The sequence below is a fragment of the Eulemur rufifrons genome, chromosome 28, assembly GCF_041146395.1.
Source record: "Eulemur rufifrons isolate Redbay chromosome 28, OSU_ERuf_1, whole genome shotgun sequence".
NCBI classification, from domain to species: domain Eukaryota; kingdom Metazoa; phylum Chordata; class Mammalia; order Primates; family Lemuridae; genus Eulemur; species Eulemur rufifrons.
In genome coordinates this window covers 15,264,041-15,284,310 of record NC_091010.1, presented here as the reverse complement: position 1 = coordinate 15,284,310, position 20,270 = coordinate 15,264,041, and the positions used below count along the sequence as shown (strand labels likewise).

The window sequence follows — 20,270 nt, the reverse complement described above, 5'->3', positions numbered from 1 at the left end:
TTCCCACCCGCATCAGGACTTCTGCGAAGTCACTTGAGAGAAGGCAACACATTTCATCTCTTTTGCTGATAACCAGCTTTGGCAGAAGGACAGGTTGACCTTTCTCAGTTTCTATTCTGGGGCCAAAAGCCCTTGTAGGCAGAGAAATCTCCCTCCCATCCTCAAAATGTTTTGGATGACACTTAGGCCCTTTGGCTCTCAAAGTCTAGGGCAATGCTTACCTCCCTTCTCCCTCTTTGACATACAAGGCCTCCTTCAGCCTTCTCTTTTGAGAAGTGAGCCATCTTCATTTTAGGACCATTGTTCAAAGCTTCCCCCATGAACCTTGTGGGCACCCTTTAAGTGAGGTCCTGCATGTCTCCTCTCCACATTTCTCTGACTCTACAACTCAGAAAACTGCCCCTGACCTCCATGACCCAGAGACTCATCCATAGACATCTGGCTCCTACCCAGTTTGTGGTCCACCCAGACCTATAAAATTTTTTTTATAATTCATCCTTGGAGCCAGCCACCTCTTCTCCACCCTGAATCTCTACTTTAACTTAGTCCTCAGAACCAAATAGCCTTATGCAGCGCTCTAAACCTATTAATTCAACAAATTGGCCAAGCACTGTGGATCATACCTGTAATCCTAGCCCCTAGGGAGGCCAAGGCGGGAGGATTGCTTGAGGCCAGGAGTTTGAGATTGCAGTGAGCTATGATTTCACCCCTGCACTCCAGCCTAGGCAGCAGAGCGAGAAGGGTCTCGAAAAAGAAAAAAATTCAATAAATGTTTCTAAGCACCTATTATGTGCTAAACACAGCACATCTTTGTTTCATTTAATTCTCACAACAATTCTCTGAGGTAGGTGTGATTATCCTTACTCTACCAATGAAGATACTTAGGTTGAGAGAGGCAGAGTGACTGATTCCAAGTTCTCAGGGAGTTTGGGGGTGGGGGTGGCTTGGGAAGGAAAACATCCTATCCTCTCTGGAGGCCCCTGTGACTTGCTGAGTCACTTGCTCCTGTCCCACCTGTCCCTGTCAATCTCTGGGAAGAAGAAATGACACTGAGAAACAGAGAGGAGTGACCGCAGAGGCAGAGGGGTGGGCGGGCTGGCCCATGGCTGAGGCCTCGCTCCCAGAGCCTGGGGGAGATGCCGAAGCCACGCCTTGCCCCAGCATTCCAGAGCTAGAGGAGCTCCTGAGGGAGGGGAAGGCCTCCTCCAGCCGTGTGGATGAAGTCTGGCCCAACCTCTTCATAGGAGATGCGTGAGTGGGGGCAGAGGGGTGTGGGGGTGGGGGCAAGGAGTTCCTGAGCTCCTTATCAGACACGGGAGTGGATGGGAACAAGGAGACATAGTTCTGCTCTGAGCACCCCAGGCCAGGGACTTTCTCCAGGACCCCCGGGTGTCGGTCAGTGCTGTGACCAGGCGTGGCCACCAGGGGGAGCAGGGATTTTTCCCTGCCTGAGAGACAGGAGCTTCCTAGAGATTCCTGGAGTCTTCTGGCACATCCAGGACAACTGGCGAGCGTACGGGACAAAGGCCTGGGGAATGGTATTTGCGGCAGGAGGTAGGGTAGACAGAGAGCCCGTTTCTGGTCCCAGTCTCCCTCCTGTGGACACGAAGTGGGTGGAGAAGCCTGACTGAAGGTGAATCAGGGAAGGCGTCACCTTTAAACATTTGCAGATTAGAAGCAGGTATGAGGTGGTGGCCAGGACAGTCCGGACGTGCGTGGGAGGACATAGGGCAAGAAGGGAGAGGCAGCCTAAAAGGATTGCTTCCCAGGGTTGAAGCAATCCCTTCCTTCCTGTCCTGGCCAAGGCAGGGGCAGATCACCTGAGGAAGCAAAGGTAAACCCCCTGCAACACCAACTCCCCCAGGAGAAAGCTCTGGGGGTGGGGGCTGGGGGCTGCAGACCCCAGCTGGAACTTGCTGGATTCTGGCTCCCTTTGGACCCCAATGGCTCACTGCCTCTGAAGCAGGCAAAGCCGCCTTCCTGGACCTCGTGCCTCAGCCAGCATCTAGCCCACTTCCTGCTCTCCCCAGGGCCACGGCAAACAACCGCTTTGAGCTTTGGAAGCTGGGCATCACCCACGTGCTGAACGCTGCCCACGGGGGCCTCTACTGTCAGGGCGGCCCTGACTTCTATGGCAGCAGTGTGAGCTACCTGGGAGTGCCAGCCCACGACCTCCCTGATTTCGACATCAGTGCCTACTTCTCCTCCGCAGCCGACTTCATCCACTGTGCCCTCAGCACACCTGGGGGTAGGACTTGGGGTCTGAGCTCGTATCCCACTCTGCTCATTCGTGGGGAGGATGCCCCATTTCCCCTCCCATCCCTGGCTTTTAAAAATCCTCCGCTCAATGCTCCAGCATTTTTTCTCACCCCAAACTGAGGCCTGGAATGCAAGGTCATGCCAGGAGGTTGGAGCAACCCTGGTGCTAGAAACCAGGTCTCCCAGACAGCAAAATAGTTCTTTATCTGCAACGCTCAGCCTTGGGAAACCACCATTTGGTACCTAGATGTCTGGCCCAAAGTACTTTCAACTGGAAAAAAAAAAAAAAAATCTTCAGATACTCAGGGTACAGCAAAGGAGCCCCTGCTTTGTGTTCATCCTGGGAGAAAGCTGTGCCCTTGCTGTGTGACCCTGGGCAAGCCAATGTCCCTCTCTAGACTTCAGTTTCCTCATCTATGCAATGGGAATGACAAGACTACAGCTCACTACAGCTTCAATATCTAAAGCACTTTGATGTTCTTTTGCTCTTCATCCATTCATTCACCAGCTATTTACTGAGTGTCTGCTATGTGCCAAGCACTGACTTAAAGAAGGCAGGACTCCTGCCCTCTTGGAACCGGTGGAAAGACAGTTGAATAGTGAAGTATCACGAGGGTTGTTCAGAAGAGTAGGCGGATGTGAAGAGCTGTGGGAGCACAAGGCAGGGGTGCTCAACCCAGAGGATGGGGGTGGGGGAGGACTTCCCTCTGCAGCAGTGTTCACTGGGTCATATGCAAAAATGATGAGCCGCTCTGTGATTCAAGCAATACGTTGAGTGGTCAGGAAAGCCCATGCAGGAAGCTGTGTCTCAGCTGAAACTTGATGAGTTGCAGAAGTTAGTCAGCCCAAGCCCCGGGGGAAATTTGTTGCAAGTAGTTGGACTAGCATGTGGTAAGGCTGGAGGTCAGAGATTATGACAGCTTCGAGGAACTGCAAGTTACCCCGTGTTCCTAGAGCTGAGAGTTGGGGAGGGACGGTCTGAGGTGAGGCTACAGGGTCAGCAAGGGCCAGCTCTTGAGGAGTCTTGTAAGCCATGTTAAGGACTGTGGGCTCCATCCTGAGGGTAGGCAGAACAGCTGCTGGTCTACCCATTTTCACAGATCAGGAAACTGAGGCCCATAAAGGCTGAATGACTTGCCCAGGGTCACAGAGTGAGACCAAGGCAGGGCTGGGAACTTGGGTCCCCACCCCAGCCCCTGGGTAGGCTGGCTGGTGGGAAAGGTTCTTCACAAGGATGTCTTCCTCAGCCAAGGTCCTGGTGCACTGTGTGGTGGGTGTGAGCCGCTCCGCCACGCTGGTGCTGGCCTACCTCATGCTGCGCCATCAGCTGTCCCTGCGGCAGGCGGTGATCACCGTGAGGCAGCACCGATGGGTCTTCCCCAACCGAGGCTTCCTCCACCAGCTCTGCCAGCTGGACCAGCAACTGCGGGGTGCAGGCCGGAGCTGAGGGGCCAGGTGAGGGCTGGGCGGGACATGAGGGCATAAGGGGGCGAAGCTGGGGTGATTGGCAGTGAGACATCAGGTGAGGGCCTGGGCAGGGAGCATAGAGGGGGAGGCCAGTGGGGGCTGGGCTGGGGACATGGGATGGGGCTGTTCAGGGCTTGGTTGGCAGGGCTGTGTGTGGCTGGAAGTGGGGCCTGGCTCGCTCCCCAAGCTGCTGGGCTCCCCTCACCCACCCGAGGTCTCACCGGGGCCCACCCTAGGCAATCCTCCTGTAGGACCCCCGCCCCCATCTCCCCAGCTTACCCCAATTCTTCAGAGCCCCGAGGAAGGGAGGGCATGGAAGGCCTAACATGGGAGAGGCGAGGCCTTCCTTCCTAGTCCTGGGGCCCACCTGCCCTGCCTCGGCCAAAAGGGACCTCCTGCGTCCCACCAAAGCAGCCATGCAGCCATCCTGGACCATCCACACTGCCACATCACCTTCCCCACAGCTCAGACCCCAGCTATGGCTCCACAGAAAGAATGTTCCAGGCTTAGCTAATTCTTACCCCAGTCCCGCCTCACCATCCCCACCACGGAAAGGAGAACAGGTTCTCAAACGTGCGCCTGCCCCCAGCCGTGCCTTCCTCACCCCACGTGCCAGGGAGCCCCTGGGTGGTGCTGTTCGGTTCCTGGCCTTGGGGCCAGCACTCCACTCCCACCCTCTCACCCCTCCCAGAGATCTACAGAAGGACTCTCCCTCCTTCCCTGCCTCTGGGGACTCCTTTCGGACATGAAGTTCTTCCTGAAGTCCATCTAGACTCCTTCCTGCTGCCCTGGCCCCCGCCCTCTTGTTCTGTGCTTAGGGCGGCTGGAGCAACAGCAGGCAGTCCTCACTTTGCACAAGGGGAAGGGATCCCCAATACCTCCTCTTCCCAAGCCGCCTCCCTCCTCCTGGGGGCCCCAGGGTCCCCAACTGCCCAGTGGAAGGAGCTGGGCTCCCCGAGCAGCAACACTGCTCTCGGGCTCCCAGCCCACAAATGGTCACCAAGATACCGCTTCAAATCTTCCGATCCAGCTCTCTGAAATTTCTTCCAGTGTAGTTGGGAGGAGGTGGGTGTGTCTCTTCCCAGAACAGGGTGGCTGGGGGTACGTCAGGACTGTGGGGGAGCTGCAGAGAGCCCACCACCCTTCTCCCACTATGCCCAGGCTGGGTCTCTCTCTGTCTGGTCCCCGAAGCCTGCCTCCCCCACACGCCTGTGCTCCTGGGGGCCAACAGCTGGGGGCTGGGCCTCCAGGGCTGCTCCCCACTCCCCAGGGGCCATCAGCTGGGGGCTGGGCCTCCAGGGCTGCTCCCCACTCCCCAGGGCCTGCCTGTAGCTCCTGCTTGCCACGCTGCTCCTTCCCTCTCTCTCTCTTCAGCCCTGTCTTTGGCTGTGCCCCACGGCCCACTGGCCCAGAGGGACTGCCAGATGGGGGTAAACGACCAGCCAAGGCTCTCCTGGAGCTGCAAGAGTGGCAGCTTTCTCCTCCTTCTCCATGAACCTCCAGGGCAGGGCCTCTCTCCCCGCCTCCCACCATGGAGCTGTTTCTGTCTCCAAAGGCATAGCCAGCCCAACGAGAAGGGAGGCACTTTGGCAATATCGACCCCTTCCCACATGCTGGCTGAAGGATGAGCATCTTGGGTGGAGGATTAGGGAAGGATGGGGCCTAGGTTTAGAGTTTGGGAGTGTGATGGGAGGAATTTAGGGTTATACCTGGGGTTGGGATTAGGCCAGGGGCCAAGCTAGGTGGGAAACCGTTGCATAGAGCTCTGTGGGTCTGGGGTCTTGGAGGGGGACATGTTTCCCATGGAAGGGCATGTTCCCTGCCTGTGCTCTCTCCTCTAGACAGGATCCAGGAACTTGGCAGAGCAGCATATCTCTGATCATGCTCAAGCACCCCACTTCCTCAGCCTGGGGCCTTAGATACCCTGACCTCTGACCTCAGCATCTTTCTCACCAGGCAGCTGACTTTGGGGGAGTTGGTTGGGCAGGGCTGCAGCATTGCACAATTCATGGGGGGTGTCATCTAACAAATTGTGCAAGTGGAGTCTCCAGGAGTTGTGCAGTGCACAGCCTGGGAGGCCATACATGGTAGCTCTGGGGCTGCAGACTCTGAAAGATGAGCAGGGAGCAGTCACTTCTGTCCATAAGCCATGGATGCAAAACCTACCTCCTCATCTCTTTCAGCACCTGTACCCACTTGACCTTACACACAGGGCTCAAGGCAAAAGCAGGTTTAGGTGACAGCTCTTGTCCCTGCCCCAATAAGGTCCAGCCACTCCCAGTCTGGGCCTTAGTTTACCTGCCTGTAACACAGAGCTCATGTCTCTCCCAGAGCCCATCTTTACCCCCTGCCATGCGGCTCTGCCACTCTGCCACCCTGCTACTGGCCCTGCTGGTGCTGCTGGAGGCTCTGGCCCAGGCGGATGCCCAGAAGATGACAAGAGCCCAGCGTGGGGTCCACCCAAGAGCCCGCTACTCCGTCTGCTTCATTCTGTTGTCTGCACCCCCTGTCAGCCACTGTCTTCGGTCCCCACAGGTGGGAGTAGGCTGCCCTCTCAGCCAAGCCCTGAGGCTCCTTGACTAGGAACCCCAATTCTGGAGGTTGGGGGGAAGAGAGGAAGGGGACTCTAAGTGTTCATGACAGCCCCTGGCCACAGCTGCCTCCCCTGACTCTCCCCAGGGGAGCCTTAGCTCCCTGGAGCGCAGACTTCAGAGCCCAGGCATGGGTGTGGCTGTGGGTGTGTGTGTTCATCATCTGGGAGTGTGAGTGGGGAGTAGTATCAGGTAGGGGTGTATGAGGAGGGTCTCCTGATAACAGAGAAGGTTCTTAATAGGCCAAATTCCAAGGTCCCTAACTGAACACAGCCTTGGGAGGGACATTAAAGACCATCTTATTGGCCTCACGGGACAGTGGGGCCTGGACCAGAGATACCCCCTGGACATCCCTGCCTCTGGGGGAAGGGAGGAGCCTGGCAGGGGGCGGAAGTGTCTTCTGGGCATGCAGCTTCTGATGGCAGACGGGGCTGTCTAAAGACCTGCACTGCACCCCACTCACACCTTCGTCGGTATGTGGGCCTGGACTGTGTCCCTCAGCCTGAGTCTCCCAGATCTTAACCTTAGGCCAGTTCTGTCATCCTCAGTCCCCAACTAAGGGCCCCTGGACCTCCGTTTGGATGTTGTCAACGCCGCCAGTGTGTGTGTGATTTGGGCTAGTCTCTTCCTCCGCAGAAGATCCTTCCAGCTTGAACTCTCTGCCCTTGTTCCACATTACCCTTGAAGGCCAAGGGACCTTTTAAAATGGTTTATTTGATTTCCCTTCTCCCTGCCCCGCTACCGACATACACATACACACACCACAGGCACACCTGGGCCAGCCTGCCTCTACTTCCAGCAGGGCTGGGCCTGCGGCCTGGGCCTGGAGGGGCAGGAACTGACCATACCATGGGACCAGAGGACAAGCTGGGAGTGGCAGGGGGAGGCCGGAAGCGGGGAGCAGACAGCATGCTTTATAATTAAACTCAAATCAAAAAATAGAAACAGCATCAAGTGTACGGAGACAGGCGGCTGGAAGCCGGCAGCACAAATTGCCCGTCAGGGAAGATCACAGCCTGGGCCGGACACCTCCACAGGTGGGTGAATGCCCCTCATTCAGGGGGGTCCCTGAGCATGCTGGGTAATGAGGGCCAGGGCACCTGTGCCTGTGAGTGTTGGGCAGGGGTAGGTATTAGTTTGGGTGGGGGACTGACTGAGTCAGAGATAGAGGCATAGACAAAGCGTAGTCGAGTCAGAAAGACCTGGGCTTGAATCCTGGCTCCCATACCTATTGGCTGCGTGACCTGGGGCATATTGCTTAACCTCTCTGAGCCTGTTTCCTCATCTGTAAAATGAGAATGATAATATTACCTGCTTTATAAGGGTACTGTGAGGATTCAGTGAGAAAATGTAAGCACCTGGCTCTGTCTGGTACATAGTACATCCTTAATAAGTGGTGAATACAATAATTATTGCTAGACCCAGAAAGAGGCATCAAGAAACACAGAGAAATAGAGACCAAACCTCACAGCCCCATAGGGAAGGTTGCCCTCTACCGAGGATGTGGCTGAGGCCTGAAAGGGTGAGAGTAATTATAGCAAAGATAATAATAGTAAGATGCACCATTTATCGCACATCTACCGAGGCAGATCCTGTGGGAGGCTCTTTACGCTTATTACTTCATGGAATTCTCACAGCAGCCCCACCGAGGAAACTGGCTCAGAGACGACCACACAGATGCAAGTCCCAGACCTGAGAATTCTGCCCAGGTCTGCCCTCCCCAAGGCCTGCATGCTGAGCACAGGGGCCACAGCAGCTCCCCATGGGCTTCCCCAACTCCTCACGTGTCCTGCCCTGGGAGCTCCAGCCCCACCTGGCCTGTGGCCACACTCCTGCCTGCCCACCCTGAGGAGGAGGAGGAGGAGGCAGAGAGGTGGGCAGGAGGGGAGACCAGGGCAACATCTCCTGGAGCTGCCGCTGAGCAGGTGGGTGGCGAACAGCTGCCCCTACCCAAGGAAGCGTGTGCCTTGGTGTAAGGCTGTGGGTATGCAGGGCGGTGTTCTGGAAGGAGCATGAGCTTCCCGGGGTGGGTGGGAGACAGCGGCAAACAGGGGGAGCAATGTGGAGAGGAGAGGTACAGACGAAGACAGAAAGCAAGCGTGTGGACGTGTGAGCAGCCACAGCACAGGAGCAGGAAAACCGCTGCCCACAGGGGCCGCTGCTCAAGGAGGCAGGGGGAGCCCAGGGCACAGAACGAGGGCTAGAGTGAGTGGCAGAGGGGCTGGGCACGCCCTGTCACTGCTGGACGCCGGGCCTGTGCTTCACCTGGCTGTGGTAGAAGAGATGCAGAAGGAAGTGCCGGGCCGTCCACAGCCCGGGTCTGGGGGCAGCACAAAGCAGGGGAACCGCTGTAGCCCCTGACTCCCCTTCCTTGGTATACCTGGGGCTTGAAGGACGAGTCCCTGGGTGGGCGGCTGGGCCTGACTCTGGCTGACAAGGTGGGCTGGGCCCCAGTGGCAAAGAGCAGACAGGTGGCAGGTATACCATGACCATCAGCAGTGAGCCTTAGGTGGGACCTGACCAGGAGTAGCCATAAGTCCAGGGAAAAGCCCCTTTCTCCAGCCTTGGGCCCAGGATCCCCTCGGTGGCCCAATCCTTGGCCCTTCTGGAACCTTCAGGGGCAGCCAGGCCGCCTGCTCCCGGGCTGCGAGGCACCCACTGGCCACCGGAGGGCGGCCTTACCCCATGCCAAGCGCTACAGGCCTGAGCCCGGCGCCAGCAGCCTGCCCAGAGCCCATCTGGTCCCGCCTGGGGCTGCTGCAGCCCCACCTGGTGGCTCCAGATCAGGGCAGCTGTTGGACTCCCCTGGGGCCTAGGGGCGTCCCTCTCCCCACCACCCTACACTCGCTGCTCTGTAGTCACTGTACACCCAGACACTCCTCTCTCCTTCTCGGGTCAGCTCCCCCAAGAGAATCCTGAAAGTCAGGCAACAAACGCCAGGATCTTTAGCACGGGCAGGAGACACTGTGGTCCAGACAAGAGCGAAGACTTGCTCGAGGCCACAGAATGAGTCATGGCAAAGTCCCAAGGGAGCCCGGCTCTCCCCTTCCCTCTTCCCACCACTTCAGGTAGCCTCCCATCTTTGTGTGGGGGGCAGTTATGGGGCCAAGAGCCTTGGATCTCGAAGAGATGCCAGGCAGAGCAGAGGCCTGGGAGGTTGGCAGGACCCCCACCTTCAGTCCACAGGCCTGGGTCTGTCTCAGGCCCCACCCCCACGGACTCCAAGAGGGCCTGGAATTCTAGCCGCTTCACAGCATCTGTGTTCTGGGCGGAACTTGCCCCAAGCCCCGTTCTGCTCTCCGAGCTGAGTCCTGCCCTTGCACCCACTCCCCCATTCCTGGCCCCAGACCATGCCCTAGGTAGGTGGCAGGCCACTCTGCCTGCCCTGAGAGGTCACAGTGGGGGATGAGGGGGAGATCTGTGCCTTCACTTCCACCCTGCCCACAGGCCACCCGCTGGGTGAGCTTGGCCAAGCCGGGGGCCTCCTGGGCACCCATTTCCCTTTCTGGTCCTGGCACTGCCCACCAAAGGGAAAAGATGTTCTTCCCGGTATGCACCTTCCCTAGCTACTGGTTGAAGGGATCAGGGACACTTGGCCAAGGTAGGCCCTCCTTCCCAACACGGCACCAGCCCCATGTTCTGGTGCCGCTGACAGCCCAGCTCTGCAGGATCTCGAACTCCCACGGCCAGCTGACGCCTGACACAACCCCCCCCTTCCAGGGGAGGACTGACGGACAACACTGCTGGCCTGAGTCGTGGGGGTAAGAGAACACCCGGGCCTGTAGGCAGAAGCGTAGCTCAGCAGCGCCAGGCGCCCCTGAGGACACAGACGGGTTAGTGACCACGCTGTGGAGTCCCCAAAGGTGGTAACTGAAAGGCTTGGGGATGGAGCTGAAGGAGCTCAGAAGTAGACTGAAACCCCAGCCTGGCTACTCATCAGCCATATGGCTTTGGCATCCATCACTTAAAAAAAATTCTGAGCTTCAGCTTCCTCTTGTGTGACCTAGGGACATACCACAAGCAAGGTGTGTGCGAGGCAATTGGCGCATTCAGTGTGGAAATGCTAACAAATGTCATTTCATAGCCCCTGCCTCAACGTGGAGATGATGCGATCTCCAAACCCCCGAAAGTGTGTGTGGTGGGGGCAGCCGAGGGCCAGCCTGGAAGTAGCAGGGGAGGGGCTGGAGATGAGCTGCCTAGGTTGGGGGGACCTTCCTGGGCGTCCTCCGAGAGCCACAGCCATCTGGGGTTCCCATCCCTACAAAGTTCCAGCTGACCAGTGACTTAAGGGATGAGATCTGCACTCACTAGGTGCCACAAATAGGGGACTCCAAGCACCCCTTGGCCAAAGCTTCCTACACCTGCAACCTCAGGAAAGGGCAGGAGAGAGGTACACCCAGCTCCACAGTGGTGACAAGGGATTGATTCCCTTGTTCCCCGAGGAAGGGTTCTAGACTTCAGCCCCAGCTGAGCTGGTTAATAATCTCATCTGAAATAGCTGAGGCCCTTCCTGCAGCATCCCAGCAGCACCTGGGCACTGCACCATGGGCCTCCCCATCAGCTAGATCCACCCTCGGGGAGCCTGCCTCCAGCGACTGCCGTGTCCACTCTGTTCCAGGATGGATTCGCTGCAGAATCAGGACCTCCGGAGGCCCAAGATCCATGGGGCTGTCCGGATACCCCCCTACCAGCCACCCACGCTGGCTTCTCTGCAGCGCTTGCTGTGGGTCCGTCGGGCCCCCATGGTGAACCACATCAACGAGGTCTGGCCCAACCTCTTCCTGGGAGATGCGTGAGTAAGACCCACTTTGGGGGTTGGGGGGGCAGGAGGGTGCAAGGTCCACACGGGAGTGGGGGCGTGCGCCTCTCCCAGAGCCCTGCAAGGGTAGAGGTGGGACCCACCCGCTGCCTCCTACCATCTTTTTCCTTATTTTTCTTTGCTTTTTTTATTGCTATTACTTCTAACCGTGGAAATACAACACACATAAGAAATGTGCACAGAACATATACGAACAGCTTCGTTACCCAGGTGAAGAAACAGGACATTACTTTTGCCCCAGAAGCCCCTACTGAATCCTTCTCATTATAACTTTTCCCTTTTCTCTGTGGTTTACCACTAACTTGAATTATTGAATTATTTTCTTGTTTTTCTTAAAGTTTTACCACCTATACAGTATAATGAGCTTCACCTGTTGTTTAAAATTACATGAATAGAATCCTTTGCTCAAAATTTTGAGTTATCCATGTTATTATGACTATCTGCAGGCCATTCACTTTTCACTGCTGTATAATATTCATTTATGATTACATCACAATTGATTCATTCTATTGAATGTGGACATTTGAATTGTTTTCAGTTTTTGGCTATAATGAGCAGTGATCCTGGGAATATTTTAGTACATATATCCTGTGAAAACACCCCTGAGTTTCTCTAGTTGTGTGCATGTGTGTGTGTGTGTGTGTGTGTGTGGAGAGAGAGCGAGCGAGAGAATGAATTGAGTCATTTTTCCTAAAAGTTTTCTTTTTTTTTTTAGATTTTAGAAAAGAGGGACATATATATATTTTAGAAATTTTCCTTAATATTTAGAAACTATAGATCAATATCTTGTTAACAACATGACAAATATGTTATTCTCCCCCCCACATAGATAAGCAGTAATAAAATCCTGGTAGACTTTTTAAAAATGCATATACACAGACATGCTTTGTCAATTTTTTTTACAAAAATGATATCACTTTATAATACCATTTTATAATCTGCTTTTCTATAGAAAGCTTTTTGAATAGAACCATACTACATTTAAAACTTTTTTTGTATCCTGTATTTTTCACAGATTCTCAATATAGCATGAATATCTTCCCATGTTTATCTGCATCTATGACATTTTAGTGGTTGCGTAGTATTTCATCATTTAGATATACCATATTTAATCTCCTATTATAGGATATTTAGTGGGGTTTTCTCCCCAATGTTTTACTATCTACATATCATTAGATTCAGTTTACATATATCTGTGGGCATGTTTTGGAATCTTCCTTTAATTAAGTTCCTAGAAGGAGAATTGCTGGGGCAAAGTATATGTACATTTTTAAGACTTTTGATGCACGTGGCCAAATTGCCTTCCAGAAAAGTTGGCCTGAGTGAAAAGGAGTCTTAAACTTCAACTGGAGGAGCCCTTCACCCCGGGCCCGTTCACTGGTTCTAGTCTCCACCCTTGGCAGCTTGTAGGTTGGGGAGACAAGTTCCAACCCAGCCAGGGCTGACCCAGGGAGATCTACCCCACCCTCCTGACTGCCCTGTGCCCCCTCCCCAGGTACGCAGCCCGGGACAAGTGCAAGCTGACCCAGCTGGGCATCACCCACGTTGTGAACGTCGCTGCAGGCAAGTTTCAGGTGGACACAGGTGTCAAATTTTACCGAGGAATGCCCTTGGAGTACTACGGCATCGAGGCCGATGACAACCCCTTCTTTGACCTCAGCGTCTACTTTCTGCCTGTTGCTCGATACATCCGAACTGCTCTCAGTGTTCCCCAAGGTGAGCTTCTGGGGAAGCTCTGGACTGTGCATGTTTCCAGTAGCACCAGTGGGAGTCCAGAGCCACAACAGTTGCAGCAATCCTCTCACCCCATGGGGCAAAGAGCTACTGCCATTTAGTGAGTGTCCTCTTCAGGGACAGCCTGGGAACCAGCAAGCACAGACGTAACTAAGATCCAGTGTGGTCATCAGCGTGACCACATCCCTCAGTGAAAGGCCAGGTGTTGGGCAGAGGGTACAGGGCCTAGAAGAGGCTCTTGGGCAGGCTCCTCTAGGATAAGGCCTTGGAATAGGGCTTCAGGAACAGGGGAGCAGGCAGAACTGGGGAAAAAAGAGGTAGGTGGGTACTCCCTGTGATCTGAAGCAAATCCAGGGGGCCCCAGGAGTAAACCCCCTTCCCCCAGCCCAGAGTTGCAAAGGATTCCAGAGGAAGCACCCTGGACCAGAAGGGAATCCCAGCTCTAAGCTAAGCTCTGCCATTGACTTGCTGTGAGACTCTGAGCCAGTCTCTTTCTTTCTCTGGGCCTCAGTTGCCCCATTTGACAGTGAGGACAGTGTCAGTATTCCAGGATGCTGTGAAGGATGGCCAGGGGCGTCTCTTCTTCCCAAAGGGGTGGGCGGTTCAAGGGCAAGTAGCTGATGCTAGTTGGGTCTCCCCACAGGCCGCGTGCTGGTCCACTGCGCCATGGGGGTAAGCCGCTCCGCCACGCTTGTCCTGGCCTTCCTCATGATCTGCGAGCACATGACACTGGTAGAGGCCATCAAGACGGTGCAAGCCCACCGAGATATCTGCCCCAACTCGGGCTTCCTCCGACAGCTCCAGGTTCTGGACAATCGACTGGGGCGGGAGATGGGGCGGCTCTGACCTGGCAGGCAGCCAGGAGCCCTGACCCTCCATCCAGCGTGGCCCAACCCGACCAGCCTGGCTCTGGGGACGGCAGCCTCTGCTGTTCCCAGTGACCCCTGAGATGTAAACAGCAAGTGGGGGCTTAGCTGAGGCAGAGGCAGGGATGGCTGGGTGGTGACCTCTAGCATGTGGATTTCCCTAACCCAATCCAGAGATTCTTTACGCAAAAGAAAGTTCAGTCTGTCTGTATAATAAAAGGTTCATCATAATAAAGACAGGCAATCTTCTGGTGGTTTGTGAAGCAATGGCTTACTTTCGGGGTGGCTGCAGGCTCCAGGTGGTTTGCCAACTCTGATCCAACATGCTGGCAGCCTAGAGAAGGGGCTTTAATCCATGCCAGGATTCCTTAATGAGGATGGAGGTGTGTGGGGATCAACTAGCAATACCTGTTGCATATGCAAGAGAGAGGAGCCAGGGTACAAGTGCTGAAGATTAGCTGACCTCTTCCTCATCTTGTCCTCCTCATGCCCTCAACCAAGAGTAAGGTTATCTGATAAAGACCCAAGTTCGATGGGTCACCATCCTCTCCATGTGTCACCATCCTCTCCGTGCCCATCCTACCCAAAGCTGACTATCAAAACTCTTACACCGATAGCATCTCTTGGAACCAGCCAACCTCTCCATTTACACTTTAGTTCCAAGCGACTGCTCACAATTACCGTCTCCTTCCTGGGGAGGCTGAGGCAGGAGGATCGCTTGAGCCCCAGAGTTTGAGACCAGCCTGGGGAACATATTGAGACCCTGTCTCAAAAAAAAAAAAAAAAAAAATTACAGACACCTGAAAAATCGAGACATTAAACAAGAGGAGGATACGGATTGGGGAGGAGACACTGCAGAAATCCTAGGTGAAAGATGGTTATATGATGGGAAAAAATATTTGGCTCTGAGTTTCTTAGTTCTTATGCTGTAACAAAATAAAACACTATAGAAAGCCCCCTGCAGGGTTCCTCACCTGTAAATGGCACCCAAGGTATTTGTGAGGATTAAATGGGCTGTTTTCCTGCTCCCTTGCTGGCTGCTGCTATTTAGCCCTTGACACCTTAGGCTGACCCTTCAATGTCCGGGTTTCTCAGGGTTCTCCCTTCTGCCTCGCCTCCCCTTCAGTGTCCTGCTCTCTCCTGGGGGATCCTCCTGCTCCTGCAGCCTCACTTAGCATCTCTAGGCTGATGACTCCCTGATGGACATGGCTGGCCCAATGCTTTCCTGAGCTCAAAACCTCTGCCTCCCACTGGCCACCTCCATTTGAATATTGCATCCAGACTTCAAACTCAGCTGAGGTTTTCATCACCAGCCCCCACCCAGACCCACTCCTCTTCCTAGTTCCCTGTTTTGATGACGAGTTCTGATAGCCACTGTTCCCAAGTCAGTGACAGGTGTTATCTTGGACTCCTCCTAAATACTGCCCAGATCTGCTCACTTGGCTTCATCAGTCTCACCTGAATTCTCCCAAAAGCCAGGCTAAGGGTCTTTCTGCCTCCAGCCTTGTCCTCCCTCCAGGGCAGGCTTCTTACTGAAATGAAATCTGATCATGTCACCCTTTGGCTTAAACCCCTCAAAGTACAAACACCTTGACAAAGTATAAAGGTGCCTGAGGCCTTCTCATATCTCCAGCCACACTGGAATTCTGTTCCCAAACATACCGCGCAATTAAAGGACAGAAAGTCCACTTGTAATTCCCAGGACGTGCCTCACTGTCTTCCTCTGGTACCGCACACGCATGGGATTGCACCACCTGAATGCTCCACCCTCACCTCTTTTCACTGGGTAACTCCAGCTTCTCCTCAGGGTCTCAGTTTAGATGTCACTTCTGGGAAGCCCCCCTAGACCCCTCAAGCCTGAGAGAAGTTCTCTTCCTTGGTGTCCCAAAATGCCATCCTACCCCTTGTGATAGCACCACTCGGGATTCAACTTGCCTGGAGCCTTGTCATTCTTTCCCAACTGGCTGTCTCGGACCTGGCTTTTCCAGGCTCAAGGTCCCCATGGCTCTGGCTATGACCCTGCCCTCAGGTACAGCCCTGTGGGTCTGTGGACCAGCAGCCACAGGTTGGCACCTCGGCCACTGGCCCTCTTTACAGAGGCCATGAGAGGGAGAGGATCGCAGTGGGACCAGGACTGAGCCGCCTCCAGAGGGCACCTCCTCTCCTCCCAGCCCCACCTGCATTCAGCATCTCACCACCTGGCTTCCCTGGCGCCCTCCTCCAAATGTATCCTATCCTACCCGGGCTCTTTGTGCCTCCTCCTCGCTCCCCACCAAGGCTCTCTGGGGCCAGCTCTGCCCTCTCCTGGGGGTGTAAGGAGTCTGTGCCCTTCTCTGCCATCTGGTCTATTTCCAGAGGACAAGTGCTCCTGGAAAAAGGTGCCCCCTTGGAGCAAACCAACCTTTCGGGCAGAAGCACGCCTGGGCAACCAGCTCAGGGAAGGAAACAGTGTCCCTTTCTCCTGAGTGGACATAGTCCCAAGTAAGGGTCCCCAGCTGGGTGAGCCGAGCACTGTCTGGGTTGTAGGCCCTGTTCACCCCTTCTGCAATTCATAAACTGCACAGATGTATGCCGCCTGCCTGGCAGGTATTAATATTCCCATTTTACAGATGAGCACACTGAGGCTCAGAAAAGATGAGATGGGGCTAGAATTCTACCTCGTGCATTCAGGATCTCTGGGCTCTGGCTCAAGGGTAGATACTGCCCTGTTGGCTCCTCTGATCACCTCCCTGCAGCACCTGGTCCCTGTCCCAGCTGGCTGTTGGCTGCCTCAGGTGCCCTCTGGGCCTTTTCCAGAGGGTATACGTATGTCCTTGCTGGAGGATGGCAGAAGGGCGGGTGCTGCTGTACCCAGCTTAGTCATGGGGCCCAGCCCCAACCAGCAGGGCTCCTGTCCATCCTAGGGATAGAAAGCTGTTCTCAGTTCATCCTCAGGTTGCTGGGGCCTGTAATTCTCTAGAGCAGATAAAGCCAGTCCCAGCTCAGTAGCCCAATCTGCCCACTCCCAATTCCCTTGAATCCCTCCTCTGCCTGACAACTCAGTTGTTGTTGCTATTTCTTGCTCACATAGCATCAGCAGGACTCAAGATGGAGCTCCAGAAGCCAGTCTCTAGATCATCGTCCTAGCCTGGGCGTGGGCAGCCAGCCCCTGCTGGCAGGGTGGGTGCCCTGAGACTGCAACAGAGCTGCACCCTGGGCCTGGGGTTTAGGTTTCAGCAGGTCACCTTCTTGGGGCTCTGTGGATTGGGTGCAGAATCTGGGGCTGCAGGGAGAGGAGGGAGGTAGCCACGAGCCAGCAGGCAGTGGGAAAGCCAAATATTCCCCACACACTAGAGAAAACAGAGGCTGAGCTCCAGGCTGGCACGCTCACCCCGCCCCCCTGGGATGCCTGCCTGCACACTCGCCCGGGGAAGCCTGTGATAGTGCGTCCACTCTCCCTCTTCTCTAGAGCAGCCTGTGAAAGAAGGAGTGGTGTATCACTCCTGTTAAGAGCATCACTTTGGAGCCAGACTTTGTGGGTTCAAATCCTACCTCTGCCCCTTACCAGGTGTGTGGTCTCACTTAATCTCTCTACACCTCCGCTTCCCCATCTAGAACATGGGATTAATAACAGCCACTACACGGGATTGTGGTAAGGATTGAGTGGGCATATAGAAAGTGCTGTGCACAATATGTGGTAAGTTCTCAAAAATGATAGCTGTGATCCATTGTCATCATAGCACAAAGTACAGGGGCCCCAGCATCATCTGCTGCTCAGAAACCCCAGTCTTGGACCAAAAATGGGCGGCATTCTCAGTGTATTGAATGAATGGATAAATGATTAAAAGTTAGCTGGCCTAACTGCAATGTGGTATCCTCAGTTGGATCCTGGAACAGAAAAAAGACATAAGTGGAAAAACTGGTGAAATCCAAATAAAGTTTGTGGTTTAGTTCATAGTGTTATGGCAATGTTAATTTCTTTGATAAATATAGCAAGGTTATGTAAGAAGCTAACAATCGGCGAAAGCTGGGTGAATGGTATACAAGAAATGCCTCTGTTATCTTTATAAGTCTGCTGTAAACCTAAAATTATTTCAAAATAAAAAAAAATTAGCTGACAATTACTGACCGCTTTGCATATGCCGGGCACTATGCTAAGTGCTTTAGATATATCATTTCTTTTTTTTTTTTCCAGTTTCACCCACAGTTTTATTTCTTTAGAAAAAACTCAAATCAAATATAGCAAAATGTTAAGATTTGGCCATATCAAGTTGTGGGAATATAGATATTTGTGAGATCTTTTTTTGATTTTTAAAAGTATATCATAACTTTAAAAAATAAAAATAAATAAATTGGCTAACTTCTAAATTAGAAACATCCTACTCTATATTTAGGTTTTAAAAATATCAAGTCAAATTGATTTTAGGAAGAATTTTGAATTAAACTATACCATTATTACTGGCTTCAGGCCTACAATACTGCAAATTCACCTGTTATCCTTTTAAAACCTGCAAGAGGCTTTATTATGGATAATCGTGCTTATGAGAAAAGGTAATGATGACCCAGGTGGTAGTATTTAGATAAAATAACTGTGGTTGAAGAGAAGTTAGCTGGTGAGACAAAGTCCCCATCATTTCTTTTGCTCCTTGCAGCCCTGTGGGCTAGGTCCTTTTATCACCATTTTGTAGACAAGAACACAGGCGCAAGAGGTTGGGCCAGAACAGCAGCTGACATTAACTGAGAGCTTAATATCTACCAGTGCCGAGTGTCAGGCTCGGCTAATGGCTCTGACAAAAATCCCAAAATCTCAGTGGCCTAATCTCAACAAAGCTTTATTTTCCGTTAGCAACACAGGTTGGTGAAGGGCCAGGGGAGTGAGCATGGAGGATGTCAAGGCCAGATATATGACGTCCCCTCAGGTCCCATGGGCCAGAACTCAGTCAATGGTCACACCTAATTGCAGGGGAGGCTGGGAGATGGTCTAGGTCAGTGCCAAAAGGAAGAGGAAACTGCAGATATTGGTGGTCATAAGCAGGCTTCCCACAGCAGGCACTGAAAATATACATACACACATATAATTTATATGTATTTATGTGTACATTTTATAATATTTACTTATAAATATTTATTTATAAATAATATATATAAGACTTAACTCTCATAATCCCTAAGAGGTAGATATTATTATTCCCATTTTATAGATGAGAACACTGAGGCTCAAAGAGCTTAAGTATACTTTCTCAGGTCACTTAGCTGGCAGTGGTAGAATCATACTACCAACTTGGTAGTGAACTCGTGTTCTTAAAGGCACTTCCTAAGCCTTACATTCTGGTTGGCCTTCATTCTTGGTGACTTGCTTGCCAAGAGAATGTGGCAGAAGTGGCATTTGGGGACTTCTGAGGCTGGGTCATAAGACACCTCACAACTTCTGGCTGGGTGACTTGGAATCCACTCCCTGCGAACTCTGAGCCACAGTGGGAGCAGTCTGACTACCCCAAGACTGCCATGTTGGAGTGGTTGTATGTGGGTAAACTGGTCAACAGCCCCAGCTGAGCCCAGACACTAGGCATTTGAGTGACTCCTTTTTGGACCCTCCAGATCAGCACATCTGCCAGTTAAATACCACAGGGAGACCTCTGTCAGTGCCACGTGGAACAGAGAATTGTTCACCTGAATCTGCCTGAATTACTGACCCACAAATGAGCTATAAGAAAATGTGCATGGCTGGATGCAGTGGCTCACGCCTGTAATTCTAGCACTCTGGGAGGCCGAGGTGTGAGGATTGCTTGTGGTTAGGAGTTCGAGACCAGACTGAGCAAGAGCAAGACCCCGTCTCTACAAAAAATAGAAAAATTAGCCGGGCATGGTGGCGCATGCCTGTAGTCCCAGCTACTCGCCAGGCTGAGGCAGGAGGATCGCTTGAGCCCAGGAGTTTGAGGTTGCAATGACTAGGCTGATGCCATGGCGCTCTAACCCGGGAAACAGAACAAGACTCTGTCTTAAAAAAAAAAAAAAAAAATACTCCTGTTTTGAGTCACTACATTTTGGAGTAGTTTGTTCCGTATCAGCAGGGACAGAGCGAGTTCTGACCAGGAGGCCTGGCTCCTAGCCACTAAATTAGCCTCTGGAGGAAAGTGTGCATGATGAAAAGGCAGAGCCGCCGGTGCGTGGAGATGAGGCCCCACGTCTACAGAGGAATGCAGGCGGCAACAGCGCCCCCTGGACATCAGGAGGGGTGACTAGGGTCCCAGGGAGAATCTTGGTGGCAAAAACCTTGAGGTGGGCAGGGTGGAGAGGCTTCCAGAAAGGGAACCTCCACCCGCACGTCCCCCCCACCGCCAGCTCTGTCCTGAGCTCCAGCCACCCGACCTTCCTCCCCGGCCACCAGACTCCTGCCAAGAGGCCCCCTGGGGGGTTGCTGGCCTCTAGCTCAGAGCCCCGCCTGGACAGCTGCGTCCTCTGCTTCCGCCCCCTCTGCCGCACTGTGGACTCCACAGCCACCGGGGCCTCGGGGAAACTTGGTTTGGGGGAAACTCAAGGGAACATAGCCCAGCC

The 20,270-nt window shown here is 53.6% G+C and overlaps 1 protein-coding gene across 7 annotated transcripts; it reads left to right on the top strand.

Moving 5' to 3' along the window:
• Nucleotides 1-1,068: 1,068 nt before the first annotated feature.
• Nucleotides 1,069-13,973, top strand: LOC138376296 (dual specificity protein phosphatase 13B). 7 transcript variants are annotated; one of them, XM_069460502.1, is made up of 6 exons: nucleotides 1,069-1,251; nucleotides 6,058-6,261; nucleotides 7,260-7,354; nucleotides 10,936-11,109; nucleotides 12,632-12,852; nucleotides 13,514-13,973. In XM_069460502.1, exons 2-6 carry the CDS (start codon nucleotides 6,079-6,081, stop codon nucleotides 13,714-13,716), a joined length of 876 nt encoding a protein of 291 aa, XP_069316603.1. In that variant the 5' UTR covers nucleotides 1,069-1,251; nucleotides 6,058-6,078; the 3' UTR covers nucleotides 13,717-13,973. The 7 variants fall into 7 exon arrangements, with proteins under 7 accessions (XP_069316603.1, XP_069316607.1, XP_069316606.1 ...); XM_069460501.1 differs by lacking the exon at nucleotides 1,069-1,251 and adding an exon at nucleotides 3,628-3,714 and having other exon boundaries at nucleotides 13,514-13,716; XM_069460506.1 differs by lacking the exon at nucleotides 6,058-6,261.
• The last annotated feature ends 6,297 nt before the right edge of the window (nucleotides 13,974-20,270 follow it).